General features: G+C 34.1%; 1 protein-coding gene across 2 annotated transcripts in view; it reads right to left on the bottom strand.

The window, feature by feature from the left end:
- LRP12 (LDL receptor related protein 12) overlaps positions 1 to 15,753 on the bottom strand; it is a 75,174-nt gene that overhangs the window by 32,470 nt on the left and 26,951 nt on the right. Inside the window, exon 2 of one of the 2 annotated variants that reach the window (XM_045453927.1) lies at positions 5,827 to 5,883. The exons of the other annotated variant lie outside the window; for it this stretch is intronic. Coding sequence (XP_045309883.1) covers positions 5,827 to 5,883 — 57 coding nt within the window. The remainder of the gene's footprint in view (positions 1 to 5,826; positions 5,884 to 15,753) is intronic. 2 annotated transcript variants of the gene reach the window in all.

The raw sequence follows: 15,753 nt of genomic DNA, 5'->3' as shown, positions 1-15,753 counted from the left end.
AAAAAAAAATCCAAGTTAAATGTAAAGTAGACTCAAGACAAAGCTAACCTCAGCTACCGATGTTATAAGGTAGGCATTTAGAAGCTGTATCACTAGTGACTTGGGAATAATGTGTTAATCCTCATATGTAAAAACGTTCTATTTGAGAAAGCAGCAAGATCCAACATCTGTTCCTATTAGCAACCAGAAAATCTTCTTTAAAATTCAGGGTAGTTTTGCCTAACTATAAAAGAAAGCCAATCTCATTCTCTCATTCTATGCAATGCCACAACTCTCAGCCATGAATCAAAAAGAGGAGTAAACAATTACATTTCTGAACAGTCTGGGGAAAATAAAAGGTTGGGACTTTAAAAGAAATACGGTAAGAAAAAAGTTTAAAGAGAAAAACATGATCACACCCAAGACAAGTGTTCTCATATACTGCAGACAGCTGTGTAAACTGGTATTGTCCTTTTTGAAAGAAATCTGTCAAAAAGTTTCTAAATTAAATTGTTTAAGAACATTACAACATAGCCACTGAAGGGAATTTTATACAGGTATTAAAATAATGGTTATGAAAAAATGTATTCTATAAAATGTTCAACAGAAAGGGCAAGAGACAAAATTAGTTATAATTCAAATGCATATACAATTATTTTTAATGTATGTACAGAAAAAGGACAGATGAAATAAAATACTATTATTAATTATACTAATAAGCAGAGTTAATGGGTGACTTTTTTAATCTTCTTGCTCTTTTTCCATGTTTTTCTAAATGTTTGATGAACCTTGCATAAGGAGTAAGTAAAATTTATGAAGACAAGTAAAAACCTTGATTTGGAAGTAATAAGAATAGGGAGGGCATAACCAAATTATTTGTAGAATTATTCTGATTGAAATAAATATCACAGATCATAAAGTTTAAAGTAGATAAATTTAAAAAGTCAAATAGACTGGTTTAACTTACGTAAAGATCTTGTTATTAATCAATCTCACCTAAGAAATGTCTCATTCTATGCAAATGAGCAGTTAAGTTAGCTGTTTTAAAGATTTAGACATTTAAAGGAGAACAGGAGACATTTGATTTACACATTTTTTAAAAAGAACACTGAAATAGTATTTCTACTCTATCAACATATACAATTAAATTATTTGACAGTTCATATGATATAATTTCATGATTTTCACATATTATTAGATTTACAAAAATACCATTTGTCTTTCTCCTTCCTCTATTGTATATATGAAAGCAGATTTAAAATTCTGGACCATGAAAAGTTCTAAATAAAACATGTATAGAAAATAAAATTTTATCCAGTAATGCTTCCCCATTTTAAAATCATCTGATATATACTTTTTGATAATTTATGTTTTCTTATGCCAATACTTATAAGAACCGGCAAAAGGACAAAGACTTCTCTCTCTGGGCAAAGATTTGAGGAGGAGGAAGACAAAAATGAATACAATTATTGGAAATACAACAAATTATCCCGAAGCCTAAGAACCAAAAATACACTGTCAATCAGAAATTAATCATTCCTATAATTCATATGAATTCTCAAAATTCATATTAATAAAATAAAATTAAGTACTTAGTGCTATTCATAATGAAATATGAAAAATACGGTCATTTACTACTCACTACATATTGTAAATAGGTCTTTCATAAACTCATTTTCTCAATTAATATACTTATTATTCACTACAGGATACTACATTAAGACAACATTACAGGTGCATTTTGCACATATCTACTTCCTCCATTAAAATAAGTTCCTTGAGATAAGAATGTTTTACTCATTTCTTATTCCCACCCTTCTTGGCACAAGGTCCACAGGAGCTTCAATACATGTTAAATGAAACTTAATTCATTACACATAGGGTGACTTTTAAAAAAGCTGTTTATTTATTTTGAGAAAGAAAGAGAGAGCAAGTGGGGGAAAGAGGGGGCAGAGAGAGAGGGAGAGAGAATCCCAAGCAGGCTCCACACTGTCAGCCCAGAGCCCAACATGGGGCTTGATCTCACTAACGATGAGATCATAACCTGAGCCAAAATCAAGACTGGATGCTTAACAGACTGAGCCACCCAGGCGCCCCACACATAGAGTGACCTTATATCTTGCACAGTCCGGGACAGTCCTGGTTTTGTCTGTAGTACTAGAATAATAAAAATAGTGTTACTTTTCACTTTGAAAGTGTTCTGATTTGGACAATTAACTACGTGGAAACACTAACTGTAGGCAAATTAAAATTATTTCTAAAACTGTCAGTACAATTTCCAAAAAGCACAGAACTAGACTGGACAAGAGCACGGAGCACCATCAAAGAGAGTAGCAGAGGTAATATGAGAGCAGGGATGAAGCAGAAGCCGCTTCTGCTGCTTGCTGGTCTCAAGAGGAAGCAAGTCCTACATTTAGAGATTCTTCCGAAGGCTAGTTCTCCATTTAGACCAGTGCTGAAGGAGCTCTCATTTCACCTAGTGATGCACAGAATTCAGAGAGCTTATACTATACCAAGTATTACATCTTCTATAGCTGCACACTGGCCAAAGCAAAACCACAATGAATCTGTATCTGAGGGCACCTTTTGAGACAGCATCCATTTATTTTTTTAATGGGATAACTGGAATAGATTTCATATTATTCTTTTTACATAGAAGAAAGATTTTATAAGAACAAACTTCAGGAAAAATAAACCATTAATAAGGTTTCGCTGACCTCTGAAATTAAGCATTTTATTGATGTATAAATTTGATGCATAAACATTTCATTAAAATACACATTTTGCTATCGGCTGAATTGTGTCACCCTCCCCAGACTCCTTCCTATGTTAAAGTCCTAACCTCTGGTACCTCAGAATGTGACTGGGTTTGGAGATAGAATCTTTAAAGAGGTAATTAAATTAAAATGAGGTCATATGGGTGGGCCCTCATGACTGGTCCAATATGACTGGTGCCTTTATTTCTTTATTTTTAAAATTTTTTTTAACATTTATTTATTTTTGAGACTGAGAGAGACAGAGCATGAATGGGGGAGGGTCAGAGAGAAAGGGAGACACAGAATCTGAAACAGGCTCCAGGGTCTGAGCTGTCAGCACAGAGTCTGATGCGGGGCTTGAACTCACAGAGTGTGAGACCATGACCTGAGCCAAAGTCGGATGCTCAACTGACTGAGCCACCTAGGCCCCACTATGACTGGTGCCTTTGTAAGAAGAGATTAGCACACAGATACATAGAGGAAAGACCATGTGAAGATCCATGGAGAAGATGGACACCTGCAAGCCAAAGAGAGAGGCCTCAGAAGAAACCAACTCTATCAACACACTGATCTCAGATTTTAGCCTCCAGATTTGTGAGAAAATAAACCTATCAAGTCACCTAGTTTATGGTACTTAGTTATGACAGCCCCAGCAAACGAATACACATTTCTAAATATATGTCTGAAATACAGAAGTAGAAAATAAACAAGATAAAAAGAAAATAAACAAAATTAATATATGCAAAACTACATATTCTAAGTGCTGAATTTTTAAGCTGATTTTTTTTTCAAATAGGAATCTATTTAAGGGTAATTTTGATGTCCAACAAACATCAAAGCTTAGTGGCTTCGTAGTCTAATTTCAAGCAAACATAAAAATTATGAAGTAGAATCTAATCTTGATGAAATGAAGCAAAATTCTGAGCCTAATACTAAATCTGTCGAAATTTCCATAGCTCTCATACTCCATATGAATCTGCAAAACTCAGAAAACAATTATTTTGTAAATTACTACTGCATATTACAAAATAATGCATGGTAAAAGAAAATCCCATCCCAAGGGCAAGAAAGGACAACTGGGTTTTTCTGTAATAGAGAATAAAAAGTTCACTACAATGGTTTCAGATTCCACTTGAAACTACCTTTGAACTACAAATCGTTGAATTTTGGTATAATAGCAAAGAAGAATATTCACAATTATCTGACAAGGCTGTTAAAAATACTCCTCCTTTTACCAATTACACATCAGTGTGAGACTGGACTGTCTTCATATATGTCAAACAAAATAACATACTAAAAGACTGAAGGCAGTCTTTTCTACAGATCTTTTTCTACAGATCTAAAAATTCAGCTATATTCCCTTAAGCTATTCTTTAAAGACTGCAAAATTATAAATTCTTACTGATGTTTGTCTTGAAAATTCATTTTTTATAGAATTATTTTATTAATGTAAACATGCAATAGATTCATTACTATTATTTGCAAATAAATTAATGCATTTTAAAATAATTTCTCAGTTTTAATTTCAAATACAATAAATATCAGTAGCTAGAACCTACATAAAAAAAAACTCTTTGAAGTCCTTGTTATGGACTGCATTGGGTGCCCTGTCAAACTCATTTGTTTAGGCACAATTTGTCTGTATTTGGAAATAGGGCCTTTAAGGAGGTAAAATGAAGTTAAATGAGGCCATAAGGGTGGGATGTAATCCTGTAGGACTTAGGGTCCTTATAAGAAAAGGAAGAGACACTAGGGACCTCTCTGAACACAGATGAAATGCCATGAGAGGACACAGCAAGAAGGTGGCCATTTGTAAGCTAGGAAGAGAGATCTCACCAGAAACTAACCCTGCTAGCTCCTTGGTCTTAAACTTATAACATCTGGAATTATGCAAAAATAAATATATCTGTTACATAGGCCATTCAGTCTGTGTATTTTGTTATGGTAGCCCGGGCAGATTAACATGGTCCTCAATGTTTTGGAAAAATAATCGTAATTCTCATTAGCTATTATTCAAAATAGAAAAAGGGACAAAATCAAAGTCATTTTTTAAATAAGTTTATTTTTGCTTGATGTGTAGAAAATCATACAGAACTCAAAGACAAGAGAACAGTGAAACAAACTAAGGCACTCACTTCCATTTTCCAGAAAACCACACTTGTCAATGCATTTGGCTCTGCAAACTAACTCTTAGAGCTCCTAAGTCTACTAAGTTTTCGAATATAAAATCAGACATAATACCAAAGAGAAAACTGTCAGTTTTACTTCATCTGAGGAAAAAATAACCAAAGGACAAGATGACATGAGGAAATCAATCAGTAGATTGATAAATACACAAAGTATAATTTTTTTAACCACACAAAACTTATCAAGACTAAAACGAAATAATAATATAATTAATACAATGGTAAGAAATTCTATTTCACTAAATGCAACAATAAAAGATTTTGCTCTCCTAAGTAATTATAGTTGACACAGCAAAAAAGAAAACAAGGCTGTGGAAATCATGTTAAGAACGAAAACTATAATAGTAATAGACCTTTATGTAATTATTAAGTTTTAAAAGCTTAGATGAATGGGAAAAAGTGCACTTGCTTCAACAAGTTTCTGAATTTCACGGATATAAATATGTTGTTGGGTTGCTTTTTAAGAACATAAATTGTGCACTTAAGAACAACAATTTTATGCATAGTAGTAACTCAAATAAAAAAATAAAGAAAAATGCTTTTCTAAGGCTCTAATACTAGAAACAGACTCAAAATTACATTTTAATAAATTTCATTTCATGTAACTTTGTATGGAAAGAAAATACTAATGCAAGTCGAGCTAACTTTTTTTTGGTTTAATGTTTATAAGAAAAAATAATTATGCCGTCTGTATGGAAGAGTATAATCAATCCAGGGGCATGCAAGTATCAACTTTATCTTATGAGAATTTCTCCATGTTCCAGTTACTTCATTCCTTATTACATGCTGCAAAAAGCAGTAATAATTTTTATAGCCAAATATCACTTTGTAAGATACCAGGTGGCTTTCAATATTTACCATATAAGTCATGCATGAAATTTAAACATTACAAAAAAATGACTTACCAGTTGACACTCCTGAAATATGCACATTTTCAGAATGTTCTGCAAGAGCACCATTTCCTAAAATTAAACACAATAATAAACTAATTTCCAAGATAAAATTTATAAAGTTTTTTTCGGATTCTACCTTTAAAAGAAACACAACTACATAGAGCTACTTGTAGTGTTCAGGAACTAAAATCTCTTATGATACTCTTCAAAACAATACAATGAAGCCCCAAATTATAACCGTAGTAGGGATAACAGAACATTTTGGAAATCACAACAATGTGGTATTATATACATGGAGATCAAATTTATAGATCTGATTAATATCAGGAAAAAAATTCTATCAAAAGAGAACTCAGAACTACTATTAGAAAAGAGAATCACATACTTCTTCAAAACAGCATCCCACCAAGACCATGCTCAATTAGTCCACAATGCGCTTACTGCTTAATGGTCATATATGTTGGTACTTAAAAAATAATAATGTCTTTCTTGCCTTGTCTTCTAAATCTTTCAACCTCTTCTCATCAACAATTCTAATGGTTCTAAGAGTAGGGACAGAATTACACCCTATTTTGGTATCTGCTGATTTCCTGCACTTCTTACCACAAAGTTGGGCACATGGAAGCATTAAAATAACTGAAATAAGTTACTGAGGGTCACCTCAAGCTCCCATTTAAAGTGCTGAGGATATTTACTCCTTCAATTAATGTGAACAGTGTCCCTTCAGGTATTCTTTTTTTTTCTTGTACCTATTGCTCATCTTTACTTGTAAAGTTTAGTCTCTCTCTAATCATTAGGTCGATTTGGCATCACAACAGCTCAGGAATCCAGCTGTAAGAGAAAGAATTCTTGCAGTGGGGTAGAGGAGGAAGCTAGGTGGGAGAAGGTTAGAGGACTAAGGTAGAATTCTCTCTGACGGTTGAAAAGAGTAGAGACAATAGCAAGCATGGTAATTAACAACTTGTCTTTCACAACCATCACATTCCTGTGATTGCCTGATTATTGTATAGCACCCTGCAATATACTAGGCTCTGGGAGAGCAGAATCTGCTTATTTGGCTCACCATTGCATGCACAGTTCCTGATATAGAGCAGGTGCTCGAAGAGCTGATGAATGAATAAATGAGGGAGGTCATGATGATGAAGTCAAATCATGCCAATTAAGCACTTGATACATTGTGTGGCGCATAGCACTGAACGAGTATTCACTTTTGTAATTGTGTAAATAGCATATGCTATTATCAAAGAAGAAAATAATAGTCAGAAAACAACCTTTCAGCTCAACTACAGCGATAGCCTTCAAAATGAAAATAAATGTTTCCCTCCATTAAAAATGATACAATGGAAACGGTGACAAAGGTGTGTAAGCTGTATTTAGTACATAAATAAATCGGATTATAGTTATTTAAGTATTGTACATTAATACTACAGAAACCACGATTTATTTTTTTCAGCCATGTTAAATGCTACAGACATAGAATTGAAACTAGAAACCCCCACCTATTTAACACTTATAACTTATAAAAATAGGTACCATATATAAAATGATGTAAAAACTGATTCAATAAAATTAATAAGATTTGCCAAAGGTCTGTATAAATTGCCTAAAGTTTTGCTACTCACAAACAGGTCAGCAGTACTGGCGTCACCAGGAACTTACTAGAAATGTAGGCTCGGGCCCCACCCCAGATTACTGAATCAGAAGGTACATTTTAACAAGACGCTCCCCCACTCCCAGAGATTTTTATGTAAATTAACATTTGAGTAGCACTGGTTCAAACCTTCTACTTGTATATTAGAAACAACCACAAATTATAACTGTGTAATCTGTGACCCTAGGTTTCCAATATCCTTAAAGTAGCATATTAAATTATCCTCAGGAGAGTTTTCATATTAAATATATTTCATACATTGATTTTTTTTTCCCCCTCAATTCGGTAGGTAGACTAAGGCAGAAAGAAAAGAGTAACATAAAGTAGTATTTAAGACTGGATTCTGAACTGGATTGCCAGGATTCTAACACCAGCTCTACTTACTTACTTGCTGTGCAATTTAGGCCAAGTTACCTAACCTCCTTGTGTCTTAATTTCATCTCTAAAATAGAGAAGATAATACCTATCTCAAAATGTTTAGTAAACTTCTCTAAAATAGAAAAAAAAAGAATTTAAATCTCTATCAGTATGCAAACGAATAAACTAATATAACCTTATAATAAAATATTCAATAAACTGAATGAATTCTATATGTACTAACTTGGAAAGATATGCACATTAAGTTACATGTTTCAGAATAAGATTAAAATATGATCTGATTAGAAATATGATCTAATTTTAACTAAAAATGATGTATGCAGAGCTAAATGTATATATTTACATAAGCATATGATATACATATGTATATATACTTATATATATGTTAAAGAGTCTATGGGTATATATAAATTGTGGAAGAAAACCCCTGGGACTGGAATTAAGGAGGAAGACACGGTTTCTATCCTTCAGCATTGACTGAATTTGTTATAACAGGTGTGGATTTCTTTAAAAATTTTAGGAGTATTCCTAAAAACACAGGTGAAGAGATTATAGTTCATTTCCCACCTTTGTAAATAAATGGAAGTCTGATAAATATTTTGAAATATTATAAAATATTTTAATTTCATAAACATTAATGATTTTAAAACTGATAAACAATATCTGAAAACATAAAACATGACAGTGCTAATTTCTCATACATTTACTCTACCTTAAAAAAATCCTATTTAGAAGTTAAAAAAAATCAATGATTATTTGTTAACATAAATAACTTATTTTAATTTAATTAATTTAATTTTATATTTTATTTCAGAGAGTGCAAGCAGGGGAGAGGGGCAGAGGGAAATGGAATCTTGAGCAGGTTCCACGCTGAGTGTGGAGCCCCATGTGGGGCTTGGTCCCAGGACTCTGAGATCATGACCTGAGCCAAAATCAAAAGTCAGATGTTCAACTGACTGAGCCACCCAGGTGGCTCCTCCCCTTTCTTTTTCTTTTTTAATTTTTTAATTCACTAATTAACTTAACTTTTTAATTTACACCCAAGTTAATTAGCATATAGTGCAACAATGATTTCGGGAGTAGATTCCTAATGCCCTTTACCTATTCAGCCCATCCCCCCTCCCACAACCCCTCCAGCAACCCTCTGCTTGTTCTTTATATTTGAGTCTCTTATGTTTTGTCCCGCTCCCTGTTTTTATGTATTTTTTGCTTCCCTTCCATTATGTTCATTGTTTTGTATCTTAAATCCCTCATATGAGTGAAGTCACATGATATTTATCTCTTTCTAACTAATTTCGCTTAGCATAATACCCTCTAGTTTCATCCACGTAGTTGCAAATGGCAAGATTTCATTCTTTTTGATTGCCAAGTAATACTCCATTGTGTGTGTGTGTGTGTGTGTGTGTGTGTGTACACACAGACTACACTTTATCCATTCATCCATCGATGGACATTTGGGCTCTTTCCATACTTTGGCTATTGTTGATAGTGCTGCTATAAACACTGGGGTGCATGTGTCCCTTTGAAACAGCACACCTGTATCTCTTGAATAAATACCTAGTAATACGATTGCTGGGTCGTAGGGAAGTTCTATTTTTAATTTTTTGAGGAACCTCCACACTGTTTTCCAGAGTGGCTGCACCAGTTTGCATTCCCACCAGCCATGCAAAAGAGATCCTCACCCCTCCCCTTTCTTATAATTAACACTAGAAGTGAGCTACTTTACATATACTGCCATTCTACAAAAGTATTTTTACAAAGATGACAGTTATGTAACACAATTATTTCGATATTATAAGCAGACAGCTCCCACAAATCAAACTGCACTCTCCCTAATGCCCCTCATGAGTCCCCAAGAGAAGAAAACTCCACACATAGAAGAATGTACATATGCTATCTTCTCACTATAACCACAGTGTTCAAATGCAGCCATGCTAGATGTTCTCACAGCAGTCCCTTTTAGAGGTAACATGTACTAGAAAAACATAGGGTCTGATAAATCATTACTTCTATAACTATACATTAATAGCTAATTAATTAATGGATCAGCTAATTAACTAGAACTCCTAATAAAGAGTTTTCAAGCAGGAAAAAGTTATTATCACTTAAATCAGGAAATAATGTATTATGGCTTAGATTGTTTTTAGTCCCACTAACCAAATACCAAAGTTATCAATCTCCTCTATTTATTATTTTTCTTTCCAAAACGAAACATGGTTTTGTAGTTTTTTACGGCAGTCAAATGAAAGAGAAAGAATCTTCCAAAAGTGATCCTGCTTTAGAAAAGAGGCCACATAAGGATGTGAGTTGGAGCTGTGGAACCAGACTCCCCAGAATCATCCCCAACTCTACTATTTATTTAGTCATGAACCTTAAATAAACTACTTCTCCTAAGATGTGTTTTCCTCACCTGAATAAGCAGGACGTCATCATTAAGAGAATGCCTAAATGTACGGTCTGCATCCTTATTGCTTTGTAATTTTCTGTTTATTTGTGCTTATACTTAAGAACTGAAGTTCTTAAAGAACAGCTAATAAATAGAGCTAAGATTTGACAGATATGTGCCAGCCAAATCCTAAGTGCTTTACAAGCCTTCCCTCAGCTCATCCTTAAAACAATACTTCCTTTTAGAGATGAGAAAACCAAAGCTTCTAGCAATTTAGTAATTCTTTCAAAAAGCTAGTAATTGGATGAATTGAAAATTCAAATCCAGACACTAAGAAGTTTGTGTTCCTTAACTTTTTAAAAAGAATTCAGAATGAATGTATTTCTTGTTTACAAAAAAATAGTACTTGGCTTTCAGAGTTAAAACCTGCCTGCCACAGCAATTCCAGTTTGTATGTTGGAAAGTCACTGGTTTAAAATTTAATGAGCAGCATTTACAAGTAACTTATATACTACTCAGCATCCTACAATTTCATTTTCTATGTGCACTGAGAGCAGTTATCAAACATAAATACATATATATATACACACACAAAAGCAAACATCATTCCTATTTTGCTACCATATTAAAGGAAAAATTCCAAAATCCTAATAGGGTTGACTAAACTCTCCACAGTCCAGTTCTATCTAACTACTGCAAAAGCTTCATCTCTTGTGATCCACTCTTTTTTCTTCTGTTCAGAAATACTGGATTTCTCTTAGAGAAGTGTCAGCTGTCTCTTCTCTTTAGACTTTCCTTTAATATTATTTCTTTAGGGACGTATCACCTGATGTTCCTGTACTAGGTTAGGTCATTCTGCTATAGGCTCCTATAGTTTTTAATACTGTCACTTTCTGAAAATTTCCCACACTTGTGTTTTCTGCGTAATGTCTGTATTTCCCATCATATCTTAATCTTGGCAGCAGGGTTCGGGGGGAGGTGGTGTGATATGGTGATGGGACATAGCTAGGTTTGTTTTGTTTTGCCAAGTGACTAGCACAGAACATAACGCATAAGAAATACTTAGACCATATCTGTTCAAATAAAAGAATGGTAGGTCAGTACATAAGAGGCATAGTCCCTGCCCCAAAGAGTTGACAATCTATTGAGAAAATGATTTAAAAAAAAAAAAAACATGTGAAACAGAAACAAACGTACAAAAACAAAATAAAATTGGCAAGCTTCTTATTCAAGTGGGAAGCGCTAGAGACTTCTTTCTCTGCCAAAAATGGAAATGGAAGACAGGGGTGCCCGCTATAGTTATTACTATTAGCTAATGCAATTAAACAAGAAAAACAGTTACAAACATAAAAGGACGTAAAACTGCAACTATATGTAGATGATATAATTGTGTATCTTTTTGGAAAACCCAAAGCAGTCAACAGAGAAATAATTTAAATATGAAAAATTAGTAAAGTAGCAGGATATAAAATAAGCATAGAGAGATCAAAAGCCTTTGTAAATACAAACAACAGCCAGTCAGAAAATAGAGACCCATTTTTAGTAGCAACAAAAAAAGATATTTAAAAACTCAGACACAGAACTCCTGCTGTTCCTCATGACAGAGCAATTGGTAATGGATCAGTAAATCTGCTATAACAACCAAAAAAAGGTGGAAAAAACATGTGAAAAAAATTCAGACACCTGGACAACAGGCAACATAAAACTATGATCTCTGAGAAAAGGAAAACAAATTAAGATGAGCTCTATTATAGCACTAGCTTTCTGCCTAGAGATTTTCTGGACCCTGCTACATTGAAGGTCAACCCAAGTTCATTGTTCTAGTATCCAGACCAAATTTTTCTGAATTGCGCAAAGGCTATAAGACAATTTGTTGGACCTTTGTAGAAGTTAACATACATTTGTCTCCAACATTTCTACTCGTGTGATTATCAATCAGAAAAGGAAATAGTTTCTCCAACCTTCTTCTTACCAAATCCATATAACTTATAGATTTATTTCCTCTCCTACATGTTCTTCTATATTCTCCTATTTCTTCTATTCTTTATTCATCATCTGCCCTAGGGTATACTACTGGTAGTTGTTGGTTTATGGAATTCTAATGCTTCTCACTCCCTGGTTTGGAAAATCAAAATTGCATTTCCTCTTCCAGTCTTCTGACCTTTCTTCTCTCTTTTCTTGGAATTATTTTAGTATCTAAGTCAGGATTCTTGAAGTTATTCATAATACTAGAATCAACTCCTATAATCTTTGCACCTCTGTCCTTCAAGAAGCTTTTCAAAAATGGTTACTCTTATCCTTTCAGTTTGAAAAGCACATTTTGATAGAAGGGACATAAACATTACCAGTATTAACTATCTATCCAAGCAATAGTTCTCTATATCTTTGTGTTATTCTTTATATTACAAATGTTTCAAAGATCATTTTGCCATTCTTGGTTTTTTGTTCAACTCAATCCTGAATTTTCTCTACATTAGTAATATTTATAATCTATTCTTGGTTAAATATCCTTTCTATCTTGGGAATATGTTAATTAGTCTGAAGTCATTGAGCAACCACTTAATTTCTTTAGATTTCTTCACCATTCATTCCTTCTGCGTTTGGAATTTTAATAACCAGAAATTATTTCTGAGATCTTAATAACCTCTCTGGACTATCTCTCTTTCCAGGTTTCAATGTTCTGAAGGCATAATATTTTTTTAATTACTTCTGAATCTTTAGGTGTTAAGCTCTCTGACTGTACTCAATCCCATCTTTTTTCTTTACAGTAAACTCTACTGCTAACATGGGGCTCAAACTCACAACCTCAAGACCAAGAGTTACATGCTGTACTGACTGAGCCAGCCCCATGCTCCTCTTTTTTCTTAAGCTATTACAACATATTACGTCTTTTGGTCTGGTCAAAGTAAGGTACAGACTAGCACACTGTTTTAAATTGAATTGTGTCACCTAAAATTCATATGTTAAAACCCCAATCCCAATGTGACAAGGGGGATAATTATGGTTAAAAGAAGTCATAAAGTGGGGACCTAATCTAATAACACTGGTTTCTCTAAGAGGTGTAAGAAATCTCTCTCCATCTGTGCAGAGAAAACGTCATATGAGGGCACTGCAAGCCAAGAAGAAAATCAAATCTCACCAGAAACCAACACTGATGGCACCTTGATCTTGGGCTTCTAGTCTTCCAGAACTGTGAGAAAATAAATTTGTATTGTTTAAGCCACCCAGTCTGTGGTATTTTGTTATGGAAGCCCAAGTAGACTAATACACACACTTTTCCCAAAGGTTTGCTGAACTAAGATGTTTGTGAATCCCTTGAAAGTGTATGAAAAATTCAGTACATTCTTCTGAAGAGAGGTTCCATTCTGTTTAACGAATACCTATAATGAGATGTTTCATGGAAAAAAAAGTTAAGTAACCCCTGGGAGATAGAGTTATTTTTCCTGCTTTATTTAATTACTGGTATTTTGAAACTATTATTTCAATCTGAATTACAGCCATTCATTATGTATTTTATAGACTTTTATAAACTGGCCTAAACCTATCTGCCACTTAAAATAATAGTAATAATTGGGGCGCCTGGGTGGCTCAGTCGGTTAAGTGTCGGACTTCGGCTCAGGTCATGATCTCGTGGTTTGTGAGTTCAAGCCCTGCGTGGGGCTCTGTGCTGACAGCTCGAGCTTGGAGCCTGTTTCAGATTCTGTGTCTCCCTCTCTCTCTCTGCCCCTCCCCACACACGCTTTGTCTCTCTCTGTCTCTGAAAAATGAATAAACCTTAAAAAACAATTTAAAAAAATAAATGTAAAATAATTATTTATAACATTAGTTTTTATAAAAATGTACTTCATAATTTTCAAACCACATTCTTAACAGACATTTGTAAACTCAATGTTTTTATTTATAAACTTCCTACGGTACTATATTAGTAAGATTTTATATTTAAAATGTCTTCAAATAAGGGTATGATGACAATGAACTATTACTCAAACTAAAAATACTAAACAAATACACATTCTCAGTATTCAGAGAATGAATCAATCCCTTAAAGAACATGCTAGATAATTATGAATCCTACTGTTGAGATGCTCAGCAACACTGTTCATGGAAATAATTTTCTTTATTCTAAAATAGCTTGAATCACTGATGTAGGAAGTCACAATTTACACCAGAAAGGAACACTACAGTATAGGAGTTCAAAGGTTCCAAACTGTGACCCCTGTGGGTCACAAGAGTAAATACGAAAATATGAAGGGATTCAGAACTCCAGGAAAAAAACGGGAAGAAATTATACACCTATACTTCTTATAACAGATTGAGATATACTTCACCATAAAATTCATCTTTTTAAAGTATACAATCTAGTGGTTTTTACAATGTTCAAAAATTGTGCAACCATTACCATTATCTCATGGCTGAATGTTTTTATCACCCCCAAAAGGAAGCTTATACCAATTATCAGTTATTTTTTTTTCTGCCTGTATTTTATTTTATTTTTATTTTTTTCAATATATGAAGTTTATTGTCAAATTGGTTTCCATACAACACCCAGTGCTCATCCCAAAAGGTGCCCTCCTCAATACCCATCACCCACCCTCCCCTAGCAGTTATTTCTTTGTGTCCTCTTCTAGCCCCTAACAACAACTAATTTGTCTCTATCTCTATGGGTTTGCCTATTCTGGTCATTTAATATAAATGGGGTCACAGAATATGTGATTTTATGTGTCTGGTTTCTTTCACCAAGTTTAATGTTTTCATGGTTCATGCATGTTGCACCATGAATCAGTACTTCACTCCTTTTTGTGGTCCAACAGAATTCCATTGAAGGGATAAACCACATTTTGCTTACCCATCCACTGGTCAGTTGACAAACATTTGGGTTGTTTGCACTTTTTGTGAATAATCCAGCTATCAATATTTGTGTACAAGTTTTTGTGTGCATATGTTTTTAGCTCTCCTGAGTATATACAGAGTAGAATTGCTTGGTCTTTTGGTAACCCTACATTTACCTTTTTTTAAAAAAAATTTTTTTTTTTCAACGTTTATTTATTTTTGGGACAGAGAGAGACAGAGCATGAACGGGGGAGGGGCAGAGAGAGAGGGAGACACAGAATCGGAAACAGGCTCCAGGCTCTGAGCCATCAGCCCAGAGCCTGACGCGGGGCTCGAACTCACGGACCGCGAGATCGTGACCTGGCTGAAGTCGGACGCTTAACCGACTGCGCCACCCAGGCGCCCCCCTACATTTACCTTTAAGAGGAAATGCCAAACTGTTTTCCAAATGGCTGTGCAATTTTACACCCCTACCAGCAATGTGTAAGAGTTCTAATTTCTCTGTATCTTCACCAACACTTGTTATAGTCTATCTTTTCATTTATTAGGTATCCTCATCGGCATGAAGTGGTATCACTGTGGTTTTGATTTGCATTTCCCTAATTTAGAGAAATGATGTTGAGGTTCTTCTTGTGTGTTTACTTTTTTTGCATATTCTTTGGAGAAATATCTATATCATAATTGACTGGATCTG

The sequence above is a fragment of the Leopardus geoffroyi genome, chromosome C3 (genome assembly GCF_018350155.1).
Source record: "Leopardus geoffroyi isolate Oge1 chromosome C3, O.geoffroyi_Oge1_pat1.0, whole genome shotgun sequence".
Taxonomy (NCBI): Eukaryota; Metazoa; Chordata; class Mammalia; order Carnivora; family Felidae; genus Leopardus; species Leopardus geoffroyi.
The sequence above is the reverse complement of the archived record's forward strand: the minus strand, read 5'-3'. Positions and strand labels throughout refer to the sequence as shown.